Below are 12935 nucleotides of genomic sequence, written 5' to 3'. Positions count from 1 at the left end.
GCATCTGTATAATCTCGAATGGTGTCAAATACTATTCGCATGCAGCATATCTGGCATGAACAGTTTGAGAATGTCTTCTATCTTATACAAGATATGATATCAAATGATATATTTCTTTATTAAATGACAATTTAATGAAAAGTATTGCCTTCCAATTGTACCTTGAAGCCAGTTGAGTGAGTTTTCTGTTTTCAGAGCAGTTCCTTGGCTTAGACTCTTGTAAATGATGGGTTCATTTCCTTGGAAATTACTGACTGTTCCGGCATACAGCTCCCCATCTGCAATGCAATGAAGAAGACCAGAATAATCACAGTGTGTTACCACAAGGGAATGGGCTTCTGCGTCACACACAGTAATGAAATACAGAGGTTTTACCCCAATTTGTACATATTAGGCACCTGTATCTATTTACAATACTGGTTCTCACAGTGGTTTCAGTTAATTTAACAATTAAGGCAAAACATTAAAAAAAATACTCATTCTATCAACATTCTTGGACCTACCAGCCATGATGGCAGTGGACTTGTATTCAGGGTTAAATGGACAACGGCTTCTTCCATCTTCTGTCACAATCTCACCGGTATCACTTGTGACAAGGGAGAAGTCTGCAGAGTTCTGGGGAGCAGACACACATCACATGACTCTTACAGTAGTTGAACAGTAGAGCCGTAACCTGCTCTGACAGTGACCGCTGCCCGTCCTCACCCTCCTGAAGTGAGGAGGAGCACCGTCAGGCTTTGGGCAAAGTTGAAGCACAGGCCATGCCTGTGTGTTTGTTATGTTTGTTCTAAGTCTTTGAAAGATTTGTAGAAAAGGAATGCAAACTGGGTCCATTCTTACATAATCTGATTACATGCATTGAATATTTCCCTTCGGCACAGGAGATAATAAAATAATGTACAGACATTATACTGTGTCTAGCTGGGCATGGGCCTCAGCCAGACTGCTAAGTGTGCTGAGAGACAGGAAGCAGCATGCGTCAGAGTTTAGATGCTCTTGAATTTAATAAACAAAAAACCACAAAGGCACCAGGGTAATCAACTTTTGTGGAAAAACACAACATCTAGAAAAACTGTGAATGACACAGCTTTTTAGATCCCCAATACAGTGACTGATCACACAAACACTTACTATGTAAGCACATGTGGGGCTGAAGGCGTATGTTCCACACACGTACAGATGAGTGCTGTTCATTTGTAGTAAGATCTTGATGTAGTTGAAGCAATCCGTCTGTTTGGGAAAAGATTTGGGAACATTTTCATTAAAAAATTTGTAATTGTCTTTACAGCATACAACATACTTTAACAATCCGGCTGTGTTCTCTGCCATAAACCAAGCTGATTAGGCACTTTCTCCAAAACAGGTTGTATTTTTATCTTGTCATTCAAAATGTATCTTATTTCCTGTCTAAAGACACATATTAAGTAATTAAGATAAACATGACAACAATTGATCTGCAGACTGCAACACAGTACAGGAATTAAGTTTGAAAAACTAGTGTGTTGGTACCACAAAAACTTTTATTAAATAAATAATGTACTCCCTCTTAAAATATATATCATCAGAAATGTACGAGGTTCTGGTCCGTGTGTTTGCATATTAAAGTGGTAGTGGAGTAAGGTAACAAAGAAAGATGGTTATATAGGAAGTTTGTTTGAAAGGAGGGAGAAATCCATTGTAGAATGGAAAGTTTTCACTTGACAGGAAATTTCCAGGGCTGTGCCCTCAGCCTGTTTCCAAAGTGCCCTGCAACAATGATCAACTTGAGAACCTGCAGTCATGTAAATACAGTTAGAGCCCAGAGTTACGCTACTTGAGCTTTTACACCAACACTTGCCTGCAGGTCTTTTCCTTTGAAACTGCACTCGTCTCGCTTCCTCTCTGGAGTTTTCCACGTGAGCTGTGGGAGAGAAGCACAGTGAGACTCATCCTGAGGTATAATTCATGAACTTTTGGGATCTAATCATACTCATATAACCATATTCATATTGTACCCCTGGGATTTTATTATAACTCCATTCATATTGATACAATATACTGTGAATACTGTATATTAATCTGCAGTTTACAATAGCTTGGCTCTTACATTTCTATGTAGCTTGACTGCATTGATATCCGTGAGGTTGAGAGCAAAGAGAATCTCCCGAGCGCCGACATATAGCGTGTTGTCTTCTTTACTGAGGAGGATTGAGGTATAGTTGAATACTCCCGCAACGGAAAAGCTTCTGGTTGTCCTCTCCTTCGCATCTGGACAAAAACAGACAGATAAAAGACTTAGTTCATGAATCACCCACAATAAGTTCTTGCAGAGAGGAAATGCTAAAAAATAAACATTTTGATGTTTTGAGTGTGGTCATAAAATCTAATGCACGCCAAAGGATTTAGATATTCTGAATTAATTAGACACATTAGCACCATATGATAAATGATGAAAATTGAAAATTACACAGCTCAAATACATATTATGTGGTTTATTGTTTATAAAATGGTTTGACGAGTTTGGATTGGAATAAAGATAAACCCAATAAACGTCTTCCCATCATATTCCTATTCAGAAACCTTTTCAGCACCTTTTTCTGGCCTTCATCAGACATTACGCAGTACAGAGCTGACAGTAAACAAGAACATTGGGATGGACGTACAACTAAGGTCCCAGTTGAACTTGAATAAAGGATGTTGCAAGTGCACAGCCAACTTGTCAGACCTCCAAACAACAAGGATACTCCAGAAACCTAATTTCTGTTGAATATAAACACTGAGGTCATTTCAGTTTGTTTCATTACTCACACTGTTACTGGACTTTGACTTTGGAGAGCAATATACCTCCAACAGGCGAGCTACCACACAGCTAAGGATCTGGGTCTCATGCAGAATGCAATATACCCCAGAAATCAAATCCAGATGCCTGTGATCCTGTGTGTGTGTGTGTGTGTGTGTGTGTGTGTGTGTGTGTGTGTGTGTGTGTGTGTGTGTGTGTGTGTGTGCAACATCAAGTTCTAACTCCTGTCAGCTCCTCATTAGAAAGAGACAAATAGGATAGAACATGAAAAGAAATCTCCCAACATTTCAGTACAGTAAGTAAATGATTTGCTCTGACCACATTAACGCTGCAGCCAAGGGTTAAATCATCCACCCTCCTAATCACTGCTTTAAAGGCCCATGTGCATCTCAGAGTTGCAGCAGCCTGAGGCTCTCACTGCTGGCCCAGCCTGAACAACTTGCCTTAATTGCGTGCCAGCATAAACAGAAGCAGCAAGCTGATGGAAACTTAAAGCCACTGAAGCTCCATAACAGGAGCTTGAAAAGAACAGACCTACATTACTGTTATTGAGGAAGCTCTGCTAATATTTGTTATTTTTAATGATTTGATTAGATTTTTATAGAGGAACGTTGTCTTTTATATATTATTTACTGCATAGCTCTAAGAGAAGGCACACAAAGGACTGAGATGGGTTGCAAGCTGAACAATTTGTTTACATTTTATTAAAGAAAAAAAAAGAGCGCAAGGCTTTCTCCAGAGATCATGATATTTTCTTCACACCTGCCCTGGGTTGGAATAAAAAACAACAATCCCCTCCCAAATATTTTTGAAAAGACTGCTCAACTCTTTTAATTGTATCATATTTAATATAATGAAAGTACACATCATTTATGATAGTAGAAAGAAGATTTATACCACAATATCTTATTGGAACAATAGAGCCTAGCATAAAAAAAAATAATAAAAGAAAAATCCCTTGCTTGCTTTTCCAAACAAAATCAGAACCAGCTTACCTTCAGCAAAAAGAAAAACACACACTACCCTCTCCTGTTTCCAACTTCCCCCAAATCATTTTTTGTAAAACTAAATATACATAAAACTTGCGGTTCTTCCAAACTGCAAGTCAACAAAAACATTGCATAAAGTCAAAGTAAGTTTGACTTTCGTAAGAAGAATATTCACTTTTAAAGACTCAAAAGATCCTCAGGCTTGGCAGATTCACACTGGATTACAACAACCATGCTGGTGGTAACTTCAATTATGGCACTTCCCGGCATAAAACTAGTCCAGATAGAGTAAGGTGTCATTAAATGGACCTGGTAATAAGCACATCATGTGGTCTGTACCCTGTAGTACGTGTGACCTGGTGTAACCTCAACAGGGAGGAACAGGAGGCTGAGACTTCCTCTCCCTCGGGAAAACATCATGTTAATAGCAGTCCATCACCTTGGCAACAGAGAGCCAAAGTGTAGTTAAATCAGTCTGTAAAACCACAAGAGGCTCTGCTCTAGGTACTGTACATGGACCCACTCTCGCTCCTTCTCACCATCATCACAGGATAAATGGAGAGATGGTAGCGCTCCCCCTCCCCTTTTTCTTTCCCCACTGAGTCTTAAGAACTTTAAAGGTGATTTACAGAGAGAGAGACACAGACCAAAGCCTGAACCGAAACAAAAGCTTTGGGGGAATTTTCTCAGGGGTGGATATCTACACAAATGTTCTCCGGAGATGATCACCACCGTCATACTTAGCGACCACAGCTGATGAAGAAAAACAACAAGGCCCCTAATTGAGTATCACTTAATGTGCTGTTTACACGGGAACAAAACGGGTTGTATCTGCTACTTTTCTCTTTCGTATAGCCCGTTCGTTCACACGAGGCCGTAACGGAACCGCGGAAACGGACCCCTAAAACGATAATGGGTCAAGGTGGAGAGATCTGCGGACGGAACTCTCTGGGGGGCCTAACGGCTCCGTGTGTACGTCCTATACGATAATTTTCCTGATAACGATGAAGCCATAGCCCCGCCTCTCCCCACCTCTGTTGCGGCATGGTCAGTAGCTACTGCTACAGATGTTAGTGCAAAATCTACAGCTCCTCTACCACAACCATCAACAACAAGTGGACATGGAGAACTACATGAACTGCATGTTGCTAAATCCACCGCTGAGAATAAACAGAAGGGGAACCAGGCAACCATGGCAACCATGCTTGGGGGTCTTCTTCGCTGCTTTTGGTGTATTTTGTGGTGGAAGTACAGCGCCACTTACAGGCCCAGCATATGTACTACAGCCTCTCCAGCGGGTCGAGCGGTCTCGTGTGAAGGGACACGTTTATTCAGCCGTATCTGTGTGAACGGAATACTTTTTTGATATCGAATTCGGTTTGTTTGCGTTTCTGTCTAAATGGGGCCTAAGATCAGGAGGAGTTTTGCAACCACACAAACCTTTCCATTCACAATTTCAGGAAAACATGAATCTTATCTCATTAATACTTATTGGTTTACAATGCGTTATTCCTCCGAGGAGCAGGTTATTGTCAAATAGTATATTTAACATATTTGCCTGTGTTCTCTATCAATAAAAAGGTATGCTTAAATAATGAACTGGTCAGGCTTGAAATGACAAATTGTAGCAGGTGGTTTAAAGCTGCTCTAATCAATATGTTATAGCTTCAGTCTAATGTGATTAAGGAAGAAGCCTTCACTAAGCCTGTCCTACTCATGTTGGAGATACCATGATAATTCATTATGGGTTTAGAACAGCCTGACTGGCTCCTTCAACTTTTAACAATATTAACTTTTGACTCAACTACGAGGTAATTCATGGAATTAATACAGCATTGTATGGTTACTTGGAACATACCAAGAAAATATGTCAAACATACACTTGATTCAATGGGAAATGTTTCAGAAACGGAATTTGTAGACACTGAATACCTGAGGCAGCAACATAAGCTTAAAGCAATGGAAGCAACACAGTCCCGAGACCACAAACCCCAGATAGAATAACTGCTAGAGTTCGAACAGCGTGCAGACTGTAAACGATAGAACATCACGACCTAATGAGTGTATCCTTGGTGAACTTCTTCTACCCTCCTCTCCAACAATGCCACAGTCTCTGAAGAAACCCCGCTATTGTTGTTTGACTGTCTGAGGTTGATTCCTTAGGGGCCAATTCATGACAATGCAGCCCTAGAAATGTTGTGGTGTTTCAGAAACAAGCGGAACCAGACAGGACGGTTCAGAGGAAGCACTTAAGAGAGGAGGAGCAGCTGGTATCTGCTGCAGCCACAGAGACAGGCTGTCAGGGAGGGCAGCCAAGTGACCATCAGGTCAACTCCTGAGGAGAGGCAACACACAGCAACACTACACAGTGGGTCATCTTCGCTTTGTAAGACCATCTTGTAGATCTTGATTTTTGTCTTGTAAGGGAGAATTCAAGAGTTTGGGAGATACCGCTTCAGGATGCCATGAGTCTTTTCACAATGACCATAGAGGATATAAGTTATGTGTATGTAACTTTGTTAGTTGTGGAAAAAAGATTACTTTATTTGCGTAGTCACAAGAGACCTTTTAGTATTGTTTAATGGTTATATTACCCAAATTACAAAAGCATAAACAGACAAAACATAGGTAGAAATGGATAACTTCCAACAATAGATGCCACAAGGCTAAAGTAACATATTATTGCATAACTTTTTTTGGAGGGACATTTTAAATGATAGAAACTTTCCATAACCCTAGCCCTACACTTGGAAAAACTCAACAGGAGCCTAACTTTAAAATAACCAAAGACATTTGATAATCAACAGACCTTGATGTCTACATTTTTCACTGGAACTTCTTCAAACGTCTCAGTGGTCCGTCATGTTTCTAGATTATCTGTACATTTTCTGGAAAATTATTACCAACTGTTCAAGAGTAATTTCTATTCCTCTGAACACCATAAATACGATTTTATTCATCTCCATTTTATTCGGGATTTCTAACAACTTTCAGAGGTGGACATCATAAAAAATCAGTGCATACAATTGCAACTATCTACATGAACATACAAATAAACTATTATAAATAACAACAAAATAGATAATTACAACTGATGTCTATCTTTTTGTTCTTTGGATAGGCAGGTGAATAATGCAGTAAGTAACTTTAGTTTAGACAACGAAAAACTAAACTCCTGTTCACTCTGCTGTCTCTGCCTGATTGATGTTGAAACGCATGTCAAAGGTTAAGCAGGTAAAGGACCCTCTGTTTACACCTCACAAAGAGGGGGCCAGCAGGCAGAGCTGGAGGACTTTACACCTCTATGTTTAACCCTTTTAGAGATCTCTGATCCAGAGAGGGCAGCTCTGTCTGGTTCAGAGCACTCCTTTGACCCTTTTTTTAGAAGTGAACACAAACAGCATACTAAGTGGTTCAACCTCTGGCAGCCGTAAGCAATAAGAGATCATTGCCATTATTATGTAATTGGACTAATTTCTGCAAATGATCCTGCTAAATGGATTGGAATACTCGCCCGGACTGGCTTGCTAATCTATTGAGGGGGAAATTAATTATATTTGGCTTAAAGGAATCCTTCTACATGTTTTCAGCTGATTTCCTGATCGGTCTGAGTCTAAAAAAAGTAGAAGGATAATTAAAAGCGTGGAACATCCCCTCTAGAGGGGAACTGTGGAGTAATTTGTTCTTTGGTGACAGAGATCTAAGTGCCTTCTTTTGTAGGGCAGCTATAACAGGCTGATTCAATCAGTTCCCCCCTTAAGAGGGGTTTATCAGCTTGTACAGCTGTATGTTTAGGAGTTCAGACAACTGCATACCTCATTTAAAGCACCTGTTTTTTTTTTGCTTTCTGCAAAACTACAAGAAAACACTGTCACAACAAATGTACTGTGGGAGAGGAAGATTACTCTCCACATAACTGAATATAAGTAGATGACCTGGAATAAATGACCACCCCTTTTTATTGAGATCAAGAGCAAGTACTATACTCATTATGTGTCATCTTTAAGAGACGTTAGATGCCCCATTTCCAGTCGTCTGACCATAAACATGACCTACATTTCCATCCCTATAGGATTATAGGAAGAATGCCGGCAGGGAAGAACATAAACTGATGCATAAACTGCACCTTCATCTATTTCATTAAACCAATAAACCTGGCAATCGAGACGACATTATGTAATGTTTATCTGACTTCACAATATCACATTGGGAGTAGTAGTATTTTTTAAATAAACGCTTCAGGACCATTTTTTTGTACCTTTCATGAAGGCATGCAGAAAAACACTACAATTCATGGTAACATGGAGTGAGTAATTAACATACAAATTATAATTTTCAGGGTAATGTATTCCCATACAGCCTTTGGGTATTCCTTTTGGGGAAAACTGTTCCTCCTTAATTAAAGCAAATAGCTAATTTTTTTCCATGGCACCAGCATTCAGAAATGTATCCCTATGATCCATACACATCTGAACAAATACCTGAAGAGGTGATGTTGATTAAAAAGAGTGAGGATTAATAGATGACCTGGGATAACTCAAAATTAGAGTAAACTTGAGACAATAAAGTATTAGGAAAGAAATGATATATTAATGCTGTAAGGAAGAACCTGCATAGTCAGAGTGAACTGACACCAGGGAACCTTCTCTTTTTCAAGGACTTTCGAGATTGAAAAGATGAGCCCTAATAATCCAATTGCTTTCATAAAAAGGGATTACGACCCTCTGCAATGAGGGTGAATGAATCTCATTGGGTGGGCGTCAGATCCACGCCATGGATATCTGGTGACATCAAGACAGAAAGCAGGCCACACCGGAGCGCTCACTCAATTATCCCAAGTCATTTTAAACTATAGCTATTAAGAGCTGCTGCTGAATGGGTAATTGTGTGGGAGAGTAAATCTGGGAAGCTGAAGGACAGAGACTGAAGCATCTGGAAAGCATTAAGACAGCAAGCCATGAGGGTCAATTCAACAGGAGATTCATTAGGCAAGCTGTGAGCCTGCTGTTTGTATTGGTAACTGGCGGGGCTGCATCTTGTTAGCAGGATATTGTCTCCATTGCACCATGCTGATGCTGAGATTGGTGGCAATTTTTAACACAGCTTCAGGAAACAAGAGGCTGGAAAGTCATACTGTAAATCGTGCACATACTGTAAATGCCTAGGAAATTGTAAAGAGTGGAGATGAAGTATGTGCATTACGCATCCACACAGCAGGGAAGAGCTATAACAGGATTTGGAGCTGCAATTTATTGAGGGGGGTAGAAGCTAATTAAGTGTTAAAACACCTTCCTCCAAATCTATTAAACTGGTGGTTTGTAAAAGAGGCTGCACCTCAGCTCTAAAAGGACCATTTTCCCATGAAGGAGGTTGACACTGGGCAATCTTTTGGTCAGGGAGCAACACAAGCTGACCTCGGATTATCCAGAATAATGTAAAGCGGCTGTGGGTTTATCAGGAACTCACCATGAACCTCTCGTCTGAACAAGGCAGAGCATCAAGAGGTCACAACATGTTTCTGTGTGTACAGCAGCACTCTGACCTGACTGACCCGACTCCATGGTCTGTATTTACACTCGGAGTGTCCTCGCAACACCTTGAAAATAAGCGTGGAGGATTAGACATGGATGGGTGTCTTACATTTCTGCAATATCAGGATCAATGAACTGTCATTTCATGATGGATTGAAAACAATCACTGAGATGGGGATCAGTCGGTTCCAGATACAGAACAGCCCATTACTGAGTATTAGAAAATACATGGTGCAGCATTGTTAAATATGCACCTGTTGAATTTACTACTGCATGTTTGAATATAAATATAATTTTTCACAGGTGGAATCTTTACATTACTGTTTTGTAGCAAAATGAACGGTTGAGTAATTGAAGGATAACGTATGTTTGGTTTTGTTTTCTGTTTTACATTTTTATTGAAATACTTTTATTAGCCATTTGGCAGTAAGCAATCCACGTTTGGCTAAGAAACTACAAATATTTTTCTTACAACCAATTATTAATAAATAGTTTTGACTGATTTGTGATCCAAAACTAAGATATATTAACTTTAATATTTAATTTACAAAGCAAGAAATAAAATGTCAAAGGTGGATCGAGAGGATTTTCTTTACATTTTTAGTTGAAAAAGTGTTTTCTACTATTAGTAGATAATTCACTTATTTTTGTATCATTATTATTGTTTGGGCTCTGTTGAATTCGGATAAGTCTCTGTCTTTTGCAAATATATTGTTCAATTGAGCAAAACAATAAAAAACAAACAAGTCATCAAATAATATCTGTGACAGCTACAATGACTTTCCACTTTAATAGGAATTTAACAAGTGATCTAGTCAAGTGTGTTGAAGCATGCACACCATCAAGAACTGCTGTTTAGCTATGTGGCTACAATATTGAAAAGCTGTTATCTTAGAGAGTGGTTTTGTGTGGTCCGAACATGAAGGCCTTTTAATTTAAAAAAAGACTTTGCTTCTATTATGGCTTTGAATATAACTCGTAAATAAAATTAAAGCAGCACTGTCCCCAGGCATGTTTAACTGAGGGCTACACGGATCAACACGCTGCACATAAACGGCTTAAAGGTGTGCCTTTAAACGGTGTCCCAACACACAAAGCCATTCAACATGGTCTGCATTAAAGACTGGAACAAAAGCGGAGAGAAAAGCAGATGCAGACTCGACTCCCTGAATCCATGATCCGTCCTGATAGGCGCATAATGAGAACCAGACAAGTGTTCACACCATAACACATACAAATCCCCATTCATTATTCATGGGGGATTAGGCTCTTCATTAAGGCAGAGGCGGGGACCAGGGGACACAGAGAGCAAGAGAGAAGCAGAGGAGAAGTCGGTTCACCAAAAGTCTTACAGGATGAGAAGCAGTTAAGCAGCTCCCGTCCGCTTACACTGCCGAGGCGTGGAAACCGTCAAGCTAACTGGCATCCAGAGAGGACAGATGACCAGAGACCATGACGAGACCAGGCGGATTCTGCCGTATAAAAGTTCAGATCCCTGAGGCCAGCAGCTCTGCATTCTGCTTTGATACAGTACACACAATGTGACAAAGCCCTTCTGAGGGAGGCTGGAAAATGCAATGTAGCAGAACTGCCTTTAAAACAGAAAGACATCTTCTACCACCAGGCCCAGCTTACCTTCATCAGAAGGATGAAGCTTGTTTTATCGGCCTTGAATCACATTGTGAAACCTAAGAAATGGTCTTTAAAGCATAAAATCTGACACGGACTACAGTCTTTTTAGATATAATTGCCCGATTTAATAAACGGGCAGCTAGTGCAGAGGTGGAATGTACAAAGTACTTATTTATTGCACTTAAGGATACATTGCAGTTACTTGCACTAACTTGTACATGCGTTATACTTTGAGTCCACTATATTTCAGAGGGAAATGTTGTACTTCTCTTTCCACAATATTTGCTTAAAGCTAAGTAGCTTTGGTTTCTGTTGCAGTTTTGAAGGATGAAGTGTTCCCTTATGCTTTGGGTTGAGAATATGTTCCTACTTCTCAAGCTCAAGAAACTATTTAAAAAACATCTTTGACCACCTGGGAAATGCTTTGTCACAAAACTGAAGACACAAGTAGGTTTTTTGAGCTCATGAAATGTCCCGGTTCTCACAGTACAGCAACCTAACACACATATGAGGAAAATACATATACAAATGCATTTTGGAGATAATACTTCAATACTTTTTACTTGAAGTGGAGTATTTTCACTTTTTCAAGTGAGGTATTCGTACTTTTACATCAGTAAAAGATCAGATTGCATATTACAGCACTGCTAATACGTTCAAAGTTACTATGAGCACTTAGCCGTGTAAAGACCAGGTCAGATTACCTGATAAAATCACTCCCTGGCTCCTAACTACCTCAGTTGTTAAAGCTGTGTTATTTCCTCAATGACCCCATCCCCATGGAAAGGTCAAAGCTTATCAATGTGGTTAATGTTACAGCGACATAAATGCTATTACAACAAGCTGATGCTTCGCTCCTTCCTTGCTTAGCCTCAGCTATACTAAATCAATACCACATCTATCTGGTTAGTCTAGTATACTAGGCTTCTGACAAAGGGGTGTTGCACGTTTTATGGTGGTGTTAACATTGGCTACACACCCTAAAAGCAAATCTTTCCATCAAAACAGGGAGAAGTGTGAACGTGAAGCTTCTTTTCAGTGAGCGATTGATGGTGTGTTGTTGAGAAACGCTCCACCAGGGCCCGGGCTGTGGGCTTTGTTGAGGCTGGCAGGTGAAAGAGATTACCTGTTGGTATAGAGGTCCAACATGAGGGAATGCACAGGCTCAGACAGGAAAGATGGAGGACCTACTTGAAAGCTTGCCTGGCTCAAAATTAGCACCATACTGAAAATGTTATCCATGTCTATAATAGATTAGTAAGAGAGATCAATCAACGCAAACCTCCATGACATTAAGACTCTAATGATGCCTGAACATGAGTCAGTAAACGCAGTTTAATCATTGAAAGCCGGCATTGATCTCATAATCCATCATATTTTTTCATTATTCTATTGACATGCTAAAGCACAATTCACCTTTAAATCCAACTTGACATTGGTACATCTTTTCAGTAATGATACAAAATATTTCTTGGCACTAGTGGCCATGGCACCATCTTCATCTAAGAGAGCACAGAAAATATTGATGCACAAAAGACCAGCACGAAAGTCTAATTGAACATAATCCCCAACGTATTTCGAAGGGGAAACATTTATACATTTTTTTTGTTTATTTTGGAGGAAGATGGAGGGTGTAAAAAAATGTTGCAAGAAAAAAATAAAAACAGATTAGGATATATAAGAAAAAACAACTCGTCACACTGCCTTCGGTAAGTCTGGGCACAATAGGCCTGTTCATTTTGTAATTATGTCTGACCTGTAGGTACTTGACAGAGCCACCCCGATGGAGCTGCCATTCACAGTGCGGATTTACATGGATTTTAAGTCATTATGCTGGAGACAAACAACATTTCACCTAAATCCTTTTAGCTCTTACAATGGACACATATGAAGTGTATTGATTCGTTTCACTGAACTGACTAAATGAACAGGGACACCACTGGGAATTACATAATCAGTCTTGAAGGCAGGATGTTAGAGTAGGAAAGGTGTTGTACACTTTGT

General features: G+C 39.8%; 1 protein-coding gene across 3 annotated transcripts in view; it reads right to left on the bottom strand.

The window, feature by feature from the left end:
- Positions 1–12935, bottom strand: part of sema4ba (sema domain, immunoglobulin domain (Ig), transmembrane domain (TM) and short cytoplasmic domain, (semaphorin) 4Ba) — a 54070-nt gene that overhangs the window by 10205 nt on the left and 30930 nt on the right. For all 3 annotated transcript variants that reach the window (XM_079682797.1, XM_079682796.1, XM_079682795.1), the window contains 5 exons: positions 2087–2247; positions 1838–1900; positions 1132–1230; positions 504–615; positions 162–278 (listed from right to left, as the gene is read on the bottom strand). In XM_079682797.1, coding sequence (XP_079538923.1) covers positions 162–278; positions 504–615; positions 1132–1230; positions 1838–1900; positions 2087–2247 — 552 coding nt within the window. The remainder of the gene's footprint in view (positions 1–161; positions 279–503; positions 616–1131; positions 1231–1837; positions 1901–2086; positions 2248–12935) is intronic.

The sequence above is a fragment of the Notothenia rossii genome (assembly GCF_949606895.1).
Source record: "Notothenia rossii genome assembly, chromosome: 5".
Lineage (NCBI taxonomy): Eukaryota > Metazoa > Chordata > Actinopteri > Perciformes > Nototheniidae > Notothenia > Notothenia rossii.
Note: the sequence above shows the minus strand (reverse complement) of the source record. Positions and strands in the feature narration are given on the sequence as shown.